The 12,507-nt window shown below is 40.8% G+C and overlaps 1 protein-coding gene across 1 annotated transcript in view; it reads right to left on the bottom strand.

Moving 5' to 3' along the window:
* The window catches only part of LOC124614628 (4-aminobutyrate aminotransferase, mitochondrial), a 107,160-nt gene that overhangs the window by 83,467 nt on the left and 11,186 nt on the right, over window positions 1-12,507 (bottom strand). Inside the window, exons 3-4 of the mRNA XM_047142959.1 lie at window positions 3,785-3,952; window positions 2,648-2,728 (exon numbers count right to left, since the gene is read on the bottom strand). Coding sequence (XP_046998915.1) covers window positions 2,648-2,728; window positions 3,785-3,952 — 249 coding nt within the window. The remainder of the gene's footprint in view (window positions 1-2,647; window positions 2,729-3,784; window positions 3,953-12,507) is intronic.

Genomic DNA, 12,507 nt, shown 5'->3' with positions numbered 1-12,507 from the left:
TATGGTGGGCCACCAGCTTCGACACCTTAAATGGACGATGTAGTTTTGCTATCTGGATGAGATTGTCAAATGTCATCAAAAAATTGGAAACTTGTAAGCTGCTTGACAATCACGCTGAGGTGTGTTCAGTCTGCAGGCATTCAAATGACTTTGAAGAAATGCCTCTTCATCACCCAAGAAATACCAATTTTGGAGCACCTAGTTAATGGTGATGGACACCGTCCTCGCCCAGACAAAATAAAACCAGTTACAGATTTTATAACTCCTCAGCCCATTTGTGATGAGTGAAATTTTCTGAAAATGTGCTTATACTAATGGCAATTCACACATGGGTTCTATACCAATGTACTTCTCATGCAAGAATTACCACACCGAGATGCCAAATTTTCTTGGGACAAGGAGCCTCTAAGATCTTTCCTTGTCTTTAAGGAGGTCTTTACATCTTCTCCGGTCGTAGCAGTGTATGATAAGAATGCTGAGATAGAACTTCTCCTCAGACAAGTGGATATGGGGCACAAGCAGTCCGAGTGCAAATTCAAGAAAGCACAGAAAAGTGTTTTGCAGCTGCTTGGATTATTTACAAGCTCCAACTATATTTACTTGGCAAACCATTCACCACTGTGACAGGCCACCATTCTCTACACCTACTGACTGTCTTGTAGAATCCATTGAGTTGGATAAGGACACCAAACAGCCTTTCAAGGAATCTTTTGGTGGAACACAGTAGCATAGATGAAATCTCATCAAATGATACTGCTACTTAGCAGACAGAAGATCCAGCACTGCTGAAAACAATAGAAGTCTTAAAGAAGGAAGAAATCACTGAATGGGAATTAAAATTAATAAATGGAACATTTATAAGAGGAATTATGATCCAGTAGGGCAGAAATGGCTGCTTGTTATCCCAGATCATCTTTAGCCACTTACCCTGAAGTAATTCAACAATGCTCCAACATCTGGTCACCTGGGATTCATGAAGGCTCTAGACAGAACTAGATGCAGTTGTCACTGCCAAGGCCTCCACCAATCTGTTAAGACCATGTGAGCCACTGTAAGGAATGTTAGTGATGAAAGCATTTGCAGCAATTAGTTCCAGGGCATCTGGTGGAATTCTGCCCGCAACAGCGGTATTACACCAGATGAGATCAACCTACTGGGGAGATTCCTCAGTTTGAAAAAAGAGGTATCAGTGGTTAAATATCTGCACTGATTACCTATTCCACTGCACATCACTAACTTGTGCCAATTTCTGAAGCTTTGGAAATTGCAAGGTTCCTTCTAAAAGATATCATTTTGAAGGATAGAGTCCCCCATATGATGAACTCTGATCATTTAATACTTTTCCAGTCGAGACTAGTATCATATGTAATTTCTCATAGTGACATCACCCACAGAATGAAAACCATCCACCATCACCAGAAGAATGGCCTCACAGAATACTTTAACAAGACATTGTAAGAAATGCTATTGGTGTATGTTGATGTCTGACAGAGATTTGGATACAATACTGCCTATTGTGACAGATTTAGAGCCCAAAACAACAATGGATACACTATTTCCGTTTCAAGGATGATTGTATGAATCATCTCATCACAAGGACCAATGAAGCAAGACACACACTCCTTGGACACTTCAGAGGAAGACCGAGTGTGCTATGATTCTGAGCTCTGGACAGTGAAATACAGCCCCGGGAGATTTGGTATGTACTTTTATGACTGTGCAGGGATATAAGAAAAATTACTAAAATGTTACTTTGGGTTACATTACATGCTCTGTCGTACATCAGACTTCACATACAAAGTCGATGATTTTGACTTGAGATCAAGAAGATAAAATCACAGACACATTCTCGACGTCCTGCATATGAGATCCTACTACTGTAAAGGGGCATAAATCAATGATGGGGGCTTCTTGGTTAATGGAACTGAAGGTTTACTGTATGACTGCAAAGCTTTGATGGAAGGAGCTATCTTCGATATTTATCTTGGTGAAGAAGATGTGACAGCACAACCCAAACAAGAGGATCCTCAGTACTGCCATACAGAGGACCATTATCTAGGATGTTGTAGTTAGTGCTGATGAGAACTTCTGAAGAAGTCAGTCATTGTTTCTCCAGGAGAGGGAGCAATACTACGAGCTGTGCTGCATGCAATATGGAGTAGTGATTAGCACTACCGGCTGGCATGCTGTGGGCCCCTACTTCAAATATCACCACCAGCAAGTATTAATTTTTTAACATTTATTATTTCTAGAGGGTCCTCAAAATTTCTTATGTATGTTAAGTTTGCATTTTCTGGAATATTCAGTGTCTGTATAAATTGCAACATTCTCCATCCAGGAAAAAGTTCTGTTGTGTCTTTTGTATTGGTCTCCATAACAAATATGGTTTCAGTGGTAAATGTTTTATTTCACTGGCAACCCTGCTCCCAGTTTCAGACTTGATTGTGGTTACAATGTGTATTAGTCAGGATAATTAAATGAGATATAGCAGTCCATGGGAACTAATATTAAAGTCTCCTTAGGATGGTGAAAACAGAGACTGGCTGCAAAAATGGAAAGAAAGGCAAATCATAAAATCACTATGAAATTAAACAAAAATTAACTTCACTGTTTAACACACCCAACAATGAATTATAGTTTCACTTACATCAAGAAGGATATTTTTAACTTTTTTTGGCCAATCAGATCCTGGGAATACTCCAAGTGCAGGTCGATTTACAATTGCTTTCTGAAAAAGAAATAGAACAATGTCAAATAAATGTAAAAAAAGAATCAGACTGTTGGCACAGTTTCTGAATGTGTCACTCTAAACACTAAGTCTCCAATTCACACAAGTTTTCAATGCATTCTCTCCCTTCCTTCCACTCCCTCTATTTTTCCTGACTCACATTCACATGTTCTTGATAACCATCAATTTTGCTCTCTTTAGTGTTTCATTTAACTCAGCTTCTGATACAGATTGTATCCTGGGTAAATATTCAGTATTCATCCTTTATGTATTCAGTTCTTTTAATCATGGGAATAAGACTTTTTGTTTCATGGATCAAAATAAGGTGTATATTTTGCAGACTATCTGTATGGCTGTATTACACTCTTGTATTCCATTAATAATGCGAGTTCTCTTTTCAGTTTATGCATACTTAGAATTATGAGCACACAAGAAACACAAAGTAATAATGGGGAGAGAAGAGGAATCCAATGACGCACTCCAGACAGGTCCACAATACAAGAGGCAATGAGCTCTACATTTAGTACCAGACTCTAGCATTTTGTGTAAGCCTGTCCCTATTATTAGTTACTTTAAAACCAAAAGAAAATCTAAATTATGAATACTTGTAATATGCAATAACAACAATGCAAGTGCTGAGATATGACATTTAATAAGTAGTTGTGGAAATGAAAGCTTCAACTGTGTGAGGAGAGAACTTGCTCAGGTGTCTACAAAGTTGAGGATAACTATTGTTAAGCCCACAACCATCATATTATGAATATTAAGTTAAAGCAGCAAGGTCAATCTACTGATACTAAGTAGCAAATCCTGTAACTCGAGGTTTTCTCTACGCAAAAAACCCCTACCATTTTATCAGCTATAGCTTGCTAGATTAGAAAGAACTAGTCCCTACACATGATGTCCTCACCAAGTGGCCTCATTCTTCTCACTCCATCAGTATTATTTTCCCCCCCTTGCTGCCTGGAACGAATATTTTAATGCATCCAAAAAAATCACAATTCATTAATCACTTCTTCATTAATTTATTAATGTTTATAAAATTTTATGACTTACCACATTAAAAGGGTTATCAAGCAATTTCAAAAGATCTGGATGATTGTACCCAAGAGGCAGTGACGATATCTGAGTGTACACATCAAGCAGAACATTTCCATCAACATCTGCTATATAATTACCAATGGAGCGGTCATAATCAACAAAAAGTTGTACTGATCCAGTTTGCTGTGGAAAGAAAATGGTGGCTGCAATAAATTCAGTGCAGATAATCTCTTAACATACAGGGTGGAGAAAAACTGTGTCACGGAATTTTAACCTTGGATAGCTGATGCCAATAGGAACCGAAATTACTAACGTTGTGTAGTTGACAACACACCATTTTTAAACTACAGAAACTTGGTGCCACACACTCAGATTGGCTGTGGGATTGCCTCGTTGCTGTTCATCAGTTGACGGGCAGTGCTATGGCTGTCAGTTCACACACAAACTCCCTCACCCCATCACTGCCCCAACGTGATACGCACATGGCAGGTAAAGCATTCGTGGGTCACGCATTGTCCAGAGCACCCAGCAACAGGGCAATCCCGTGACCAACTGGAGCACATGGTGCCAAATTTCCATAGTTCAAAAATGGTGCACTGTTTACCTACACAACATTAATAATTTTGGTACCTACTGGCATCAGCTAACCAGGTTTAAAATTTCGTGACAATTTTTCTCCATCCTGTATAGTGGACATTATAAATATGTGCATGTATACGGGTGACCATGTGCATTCCTTTGTGCTGTCAGTGTTATACATTCTGTGAAAAATGTGGTACATATTCATTTAACTACTTAGGCTATGCAATAGAGCTATTAAAATCAATCTCTCCTTTGGCTGAAAAAATGCTTTACAAGGTAATCCACATGAAGCTGCGATGCCTTGAACAGCAGCACTGTATTTTAATACATATCCAAAAGGCAACCCTATTTCTGTTTAGTATAAGAAATAAGGCTTGTTTACAACACTTTTGGACAGCTACACCACAAGTTTCACTCACTGTATAAATACAGATTTGGTCAGCTCTCCTATAATGTAAACTACTGTAAAGCAGTCAAAACTTAAGTAGTACAGTTGTATTATGAGATCTAATTCTTTTTCCTCAACTTATAAGAGCCCCACTAAGAATAGCATACTGAGTATATTTGTTAAGATTTTTCTAGCTGCCAAAATCCAAGCTGATGATGTCCACATACAGATGTTATCAAATGTGACCTAGTAACTAGTGTGTGTCTAAGAAGCAAGGCACTAAGCCGGTATGCACAATAGTCAATAACATAAAGGTTTTCTTGGTGTTACTGATTAAGTGTGCTTCCAGATTTTTCTTCAGAGTTCATTTCAATGTTATGTAAAATATTTCAATGACCAAGCCATCCGGCTTCTTCAGATGCTGCAAGATTTGCCATTATGTGCACATGCTACCTGTGCCACTACCAGACTGAGCCATTGTTGGTTTCACAGAACTACTCATAGCCAAATTGACCCCAACGCCCACTACACTGTTTGATGCTCTTCTTTCTCAGTGCTTGCATCAATATTCTGTGAAATGCAAAGTCTCTCAGCAGTTTACAGCTCTGGTGGACATGATGACTGACAAGATCTTAACAACTTGTGTGGCAGACCAAAGCCCAGTTTAAATTGAAATGTCCAGCCTTGTTAATTAGGATTTCTGACATCTTTATTTCGATAGCTTCCTTAATTACATTGTCCCAGAAACTCGGCATTTGTATCACAGTAATGATATTATCACATTTCATTTCTTGATTACATTTGTCGCAGTGGTCAGTAGCAATTGCGTAGTTTGGTTGTTTTAATCTGGTGTGTCACGGATGTTCCTTGCACCTCAAAACATGCCTCATTCGCATGGAATGTGATACACACCCAACTTTTGGAAACCTAGAGCATCTTTAACATGGCAAAGAATACTTTTTATCTTAGCTGAAGGAAGTAAAATACAGTGGATAATGGCTCTTCTTAATAAGTGCGGCTTGCCACATATCATTAAGGGTCTTAGGAACCAAGCACTCATGCCACCAAATCTATATGACTTTTCTAAGGTACACAAGAAAGAAAGTCCTCTAAGACCCATACTTAGTAATACTGGCAGACTTGCATACCAGCTGGTAATTTCCCTCTTTATGAGAGTTCCACTTTCTGATTCCTTAGAACTAATCAGGAAAGTTCAATGATTTTCTTTTTTCTGACAATTTATTTCCTATTCAGCAGAAAATATTTTGAACAAACTGATGGCATGGCAGTGGGTAGTCTGTTATTGCCTGTTACGGCGACTCTACAAATGGAACTCTTGAAACAAAGGCACAACAATTCACCAAGTGGAAACCAATGTGTTTCTCTCAGTACATGGGCCATGCATTGTTGGCAAGGCTTAATGGAACATAAAAGCTTGAAAAGTTCCTAGAACAATCAAATTCTATTGATAGTAAAAAAAAAAAAAAAAAAAAAAAAAAAAAGGGGGGGGGGGGGGGAGAGAGAGAGAGAGAGAAAGAAAATAAGGCCAACTACCTTACCTTGACATGTTCATTAGCAGAAGAACAGACGGATCCCTATGCCACAGTGTACATAGGAACCCTACATACAATGACCTCCATCTATATGGCTCGAGGCATGATCATCCATTACAAATACATTACTAAAGACCAATCCATAAAGCTGAAGATAAAGAGAGCCTCACCAAAGAATAACAACACCTATGAATAGTTTTCTGAAGGAATAGGTACTCAGGTCAGCAAATTGAATGAACAATGTAATCAAAATTAAGAACACCTAGGAAAGAGGTTGAGACAGACCACGGACAAAAAGCAGAAAAATTGTTTACCTACCTTACACTGACCCAATATCCCAAAAGATCAGTAGACTCCTACTGAAACACAGCAACCATTTTATGTTGTTCCCTTCAACTAGGATAAAAAGTATTTTTTTGTAATGTTAAAGACGACATAGGTCTCCAAGGTCACATGTGTATTGCATTTCATGCATATGTGGCATGTTTTATGTGAGTCAGATTACCAAAACAATTGAGGAATTCAGATCAAGTCAGCCATCACCGAGCACTGCAATCAGCATAACCAAAAAATGAAACAGTACAATGATGCTGGTATCATGGCGTAAATTTAAACAAGGTTTGGCATCCAGTATTAATTTATTAAGATCTCACTGGCCATCACATCTACCAGAGCTGGGTAATGCTGAAAGGATTTCCATTTTACGGAATAGTACTTAGGCTCAGAAAAATAATAGAGCATTCAAGAGTTGTAGCGAGTGTCAGAAGTCAAACTCTGCTCTAAATAGCAGAGTGAGATCAATAATAATTTACAGTCTGGTTGGCATCCAAACAGTGACTACACTTAATAGCAAAACACTCAGCAGCTGAAGAAGGCAGATGGCTGGTCATCAAAATACTGTGGATAGAATGCAACCCACATAGCAGGATACCTGGAAGTACACCATTTATCCTTTTAATTGTTTATTTTCCATTTGGACTTCTACACTCCTGGAAATTGAAATAAGAACACCGTGAATTCATTGTCCCAGGAAGGGGAAACTTTATTGACACATTCCTGGGGTCAGATACATCACATGATCACACTGACAGAACCACAGGCACATAGACACAGGCAACAGATCATGCACAATGTCGGCACTAGTACAGTGTATATCCACCTTTCGCAGCAATGCAGGCTGCTATTCTCCCATGGAGACGATCGTAGAGATGCTGGATGTAGTCCTGTGGAACGGCTTGCCATGCCATTTCCACCTGGCGCCTCAGTTGGACCAGCGTTCGTGCTGGACGTGCAGACCGCGTGAGACGACGCTTCATCCAGTCCCAAACATGCTCAATGGGGGACAGATCCGGAGATCTTGCTGGCCAGGGTAGTTGACTTACACCTTCTAGAGCACGTTGGGTGGCACGGGATACATGCGGACGTGCATTGTCCTGTTGGAACAGCAAGTTTCCTTGCCGGTCCAGGAATGGTAGAACGATGGGTTCGATGATGGTTTGGATGTACCGTGCACTATTCAGTGTCCCCTCGACGATCACCAGTGGTGTACGGCCAGTGTAGGAGATCGCTCCCCACACCATGATGCCGGGTGTTGGCCCTGTGTGCCTCGGTCGTATGCAGTCCTGATTGTGGCGCTCACCTGCACGGCGCCAAACACGCATACGACCATCATTGGCACCAAGGCAGAAGCGACTCATCGCTGAAGACGACACGTCTCCATTCGTCCCTCCATTCACGCCTGTCGCGACACCACTGGAGGCGGGCTGCACGATGTTGGGGCGTGAGCGGAAGATGGCCTAACGGTGTGCGGGACCGTAGCCCAGCTTCATGGAGACGGTTGCGAATGGTCCTCGCCGATACCCCAGGAGCAACAGTGTCCCTAATTTGCTGGGAAGTGGCGGTGCGGTCCCCTACGGCACTGCGTAGGATCCTACGGTCTTGGCGTGCATCCGTGCGTCGCTGCGGTCCGGTCCCAGGTCGACGGGCACGTGCACCTTCCGCCGACCACTGGCGACAACATCGATGTACTGTGGAGACCTCACGCCCCACGTGTTGAGCAATTCGGCGGTACGTCCACCCAGCCTCCCGCATGCCCACTATACGCCCTCGCTCAAAGTCCGTCAACTGCACATACGGTTCACATCCACACTGTCGCGGCATGCTACCAGTGTTAAAGACTGCGATGGAGCTCCGTATGCCACGGCAAACTGGCTGACACTGACGGCGGCAGTGCACAAATGCTGCGCAGCTAGCGCCATTCGACGGCCGACACCGCGGTTCCTGCTGTGCCGTGCGTGTGATCATTGCTTGTACAGCCCTCTCGCAGTTTCCGGAGCAAGTATGGTGGGTCTGACACACCGGTGTCAGTGTGTTCTTATTTCAGTTTCCAGGAGTGTATAATCATTACAAAAGCCAATGAGCGAATGTGATTATAGATTCTTTTGCTGCAGCACTCACTGATGCACTATTGTTACAATAGCAGTGTGACTTCACCTAACACCATTACCGTATGAAAGGTGTGTTATTAATTTTGTAAAATATAAATGTGAATAATGATGATAAATTTCCTCAGAATGCTTATGAGGTGTGCATATATGTTAAGTACGTATTCTTTCCAGAAAGAAGGAGAAATGAATGACTGAAGGAAGGGGAGTTGCCAATACCTACAATACTTTTTTTCTAATTTTTAACAAGCTTCCCTCAATTTACTAAAAAGATGCTGTATTCATGGATAATCACATTCCATTGTCACTTTTGATTAGAAGTGACAAGTTTGGAACAAACATACTTTATTTTCCTGATCATCTAACTGCAGGTTATTGACTGTAAGCAAAACTTTTGGTAAGTATCCAGCAATTAGGTGGTGTCATTTAGTTTAGCAGCATTCTATGTACAAATCAAAAGTACAGGTTATGTGCTTGTAACTAGATTTGTCCTCTCCCTCCCTTCCACTTTCATGATCATTCCTAAGGAGCACAACACAACATAGCACAAGCACTTGTTCCAAGAATGTGTAAGCAAAATAAAATTTTCCACTAGGGGTAAATCAAATGAGGAAGTTCAGTTGTTGAGATATTGACCCCATTCTGTCATGGTTTCTGAAATCATTTCAGATAAATTCCAGGATTGCAGGATTGTTCCTTCATCAGGGCCATGGCTGACCACCTGCTCAATTTTTATTAAACACAATTGTACATATTTATATGACTGCGAGTATGATTTACATTTTTTTCCTTGTATTGTGCTGACAAATCTTGTAATTCTACATACAGAAACATGTTGCTGCTGCTTAAATATGTGTACAAATTTTTAGACTAATTATGCACGCACTCCCTGAGGCTTGACAAACATTTGTCCTGTCCGTCAAATATTAACAGGATGTGAAAAATGTGCTTTCTTTGGTTATAAATGAGAAAGTGATCCCAATTCAAAAGGTGTCCTAAGGAAAAACTATCAATGGTGCTTATTATTCACATTTTTTGGAACAAGGCAAGTCTGAAGCTACACGAAAGAAATGACATTATCTTTTAATGGCACCATCTTACTTTTAAGACAATATCTGTTGCCAAAGGGCAGAAATTCTTAAAAACTGGCTCACATGATTAGTTATTGAATAGTTGTATCATTTATCTATTCAACCATCCAAGGATCAGTCCATAGTAATATAGAAATTTTCATGGTAATATATATAAGTATGAGGATAGGATAAATGATCAGCCATGACCTTGAGCTTTTCCTATCTGCTTGTTAGACAAGTGGCCCAGCATTTACCTCTTATTATCAAAATTTAAAAAGCCACTTGCTTGTGCATATATCTTGGCTTTATACACAAAATAAAATGGTTCATCTGTAACATCAACATATCTGTGGCTGCGAACAGCATTACCAAGCCACCATAAAAAAAGTAATGGAAAATATTGGTGGTTATATAATGTAAAATATCCTGTTCTATGTTTTACCACAGCCAAAGTTAACCTTCATACCATCATTAAATTTCCAATCCTCGTGCTCCCTGTGGATAATAATTAGTTCAAAATGTGTATACAAATCCAGTATTACTATACAATCCAAATAGCCTTCTAATAACATGCATTCAATATGTAGTGCAACATTTCCTTTTTACTCAGGCAATTTAAGTTGAAAAAATGGAATCTATTGTGGGACACAGTGGAATACTCCCACCACAGCCCCCATAATTTCATGAAGTTCCAAAGGTGGCGGTGCTATATGTAGCTTTCAAAATGGCAACTGCAATGGAAGTGCATTCCAAGCAGAGAGCTGTCACTGAATTTCTTTTCATGGAAAACCAGAGTGTAGCAAATATTCATAGGCACTTGCAAAATGCCTGTGGAGACTTGACAGTAAGTGAAAGCATGATGAGTTGTCGGGCAAAAAAAGTGAGTTCATCACTTTGAACCAAAAACAAAATGACAACCCATCAAGTGGTGCCACACCACCTCTCCCTCAAGAAAAAGTCCAAAGCAGCTCCATCAGCAGGTAGAGTCACAGCGATGCTCTTAAGGGACTCGGGGCTATTCTGCTTGATGTCCTCCCTCAGGAAATCGAAGAAATGACTTCAGTATATTTGTAAAATTTGAAGTTTTCCTGGCGAATCAACTGCTCAAAAAGATTTCGGGCTTGCAGCCAGTTGTTGTAAACTTCACTGCACGATATTTCAGCTGGACAACTGCCAGCCATCTTCAAGTGAGCCAAGCGAGGACTGATTAAGACGTTCTCTGCTCCGTCTTATATAGTGTGCTGATAGTACTGCAACCCATGCGTTGCAGTCATGGAGACAGAAGGACCACACTGTCCAGCGACAGTGCCCTCACTGGTGGAACTGCAAGACTCAGCTACCGTCTGTGTTGTCACTGGCTGCACCTATCGAAGTCTTCTGACATCTTCGTCTCTAGCAAATTTTGGAGATGACGGGATCCTTGTACAGAACATCAACATTGTACTCGCCTATTGCAACCTAGTAAGTCTGCAGTTGCGGAACATTGTATTTTTAACGGACATTCAATGGAGCACAACAAAACTTCGATTTCGGCCAAAGCAACAACTTTTTGGGATTCCATTATCAAAGAATCCATTGAAATACACATTGTGGGAAATCTAAAGAGCTGTGACAATGGTTACCAATTTAATAATGCATGGAATCCCATCATCTCCAAAATTTTCTCGAGACAAAGATGCCTGAAGACTTCGACAACTGCGGCCAGCGACAATACCAACGGCAGCTGAGTCTTTCAGTTCCACCAGCGAGGGTGCTGTTGCTAGGCAGTGTGGTCCTTCTGTCTCCACGACTGCAAAGCATGCGCGACAGTACTATCAGCGCACTATATAAGACAGAGCAGAGAATGCCTTTGTCAGTCCTCGCTCAGCTCAGCTGAAAATGGCTGGCAGTTGTTCAGCTGAAATATCGTGTAATGAAGTTTATGACGACCAACTGCAAGCCCGAAATCTTTTTCCAGCACATTTGTCACCACAAAAATGCAAACAAATTTCTCCATCTCCATGAGAATGGAAGGCCCCACACAAGATGGTGCACTCAAGAGGAGCTCACAAAACTTCACTGTACTGTTCTTCCTCAAACACTCTACAGCCCAAATCTCGTACCTTCCAAATTCCATCTGTTTGGCCAAATGAAGAATTCACCCTGTGGGAAGCAGTACATGGATGAGGAGCAGGTTGTAGATGCAGCAAGATGTTGGCTTTGATGTCAATCAGGATAGTTGTACCAAGCAGGCTTACAGGATCTTCCAGTGATGTGGCATAAGGCCATCGTACTGAACAGAGATTACATTGAAAAATAGAGTTTTGTAGCCAAAAGAGTGGGGAATAATATGGTGTATTGCAATCCTGAATAAAAGCAACCTGCTTTCAGAAAAATTTGTTTCATTACTTATTGAGCTCCTGTCACAAAAGTGAGGACACTGCTGAAGTATGGACTTAAAGGTGTCCAATTTCACTGTTAGAAATCACTTTTCATTTGAGTAAATTGGTGCAGTGCTTCAGCAACACTGATTTTTTTCAGAACTTATGTCAAGATGAGACATTGTCACAACATGAGGTGGCTAATGCCATTTCTTGACACTGTTTCCACTTTCAACCAAAAGGACATATTTAAATGACACAACTGCAGCCAGGGATGACTATTCATAGTAGGGAGAGATGATGCAATGGAGCTCTACCACAGAGCCTTGCAAAATGCT

Source organism: Schistocerca americana, chromosome 1 (genome assembly GCF_021461395.2).
Source record: "Schistocerca americana isolate TAMUIC-IGC-003095 chromosome 1, iqSchAmer2.1, whole genome shotgun sequence".
Taxonomy (NCBI): domain Eukaryota; kingdom Metazoa; phylum Arthropoda; class Insecta; order Orthoptera; family Acrididae; genus Schistocerca; species Schistocerca americana.
This window is presented reverse-complemented; position numbering and strand designations above follow the sequence as displayed.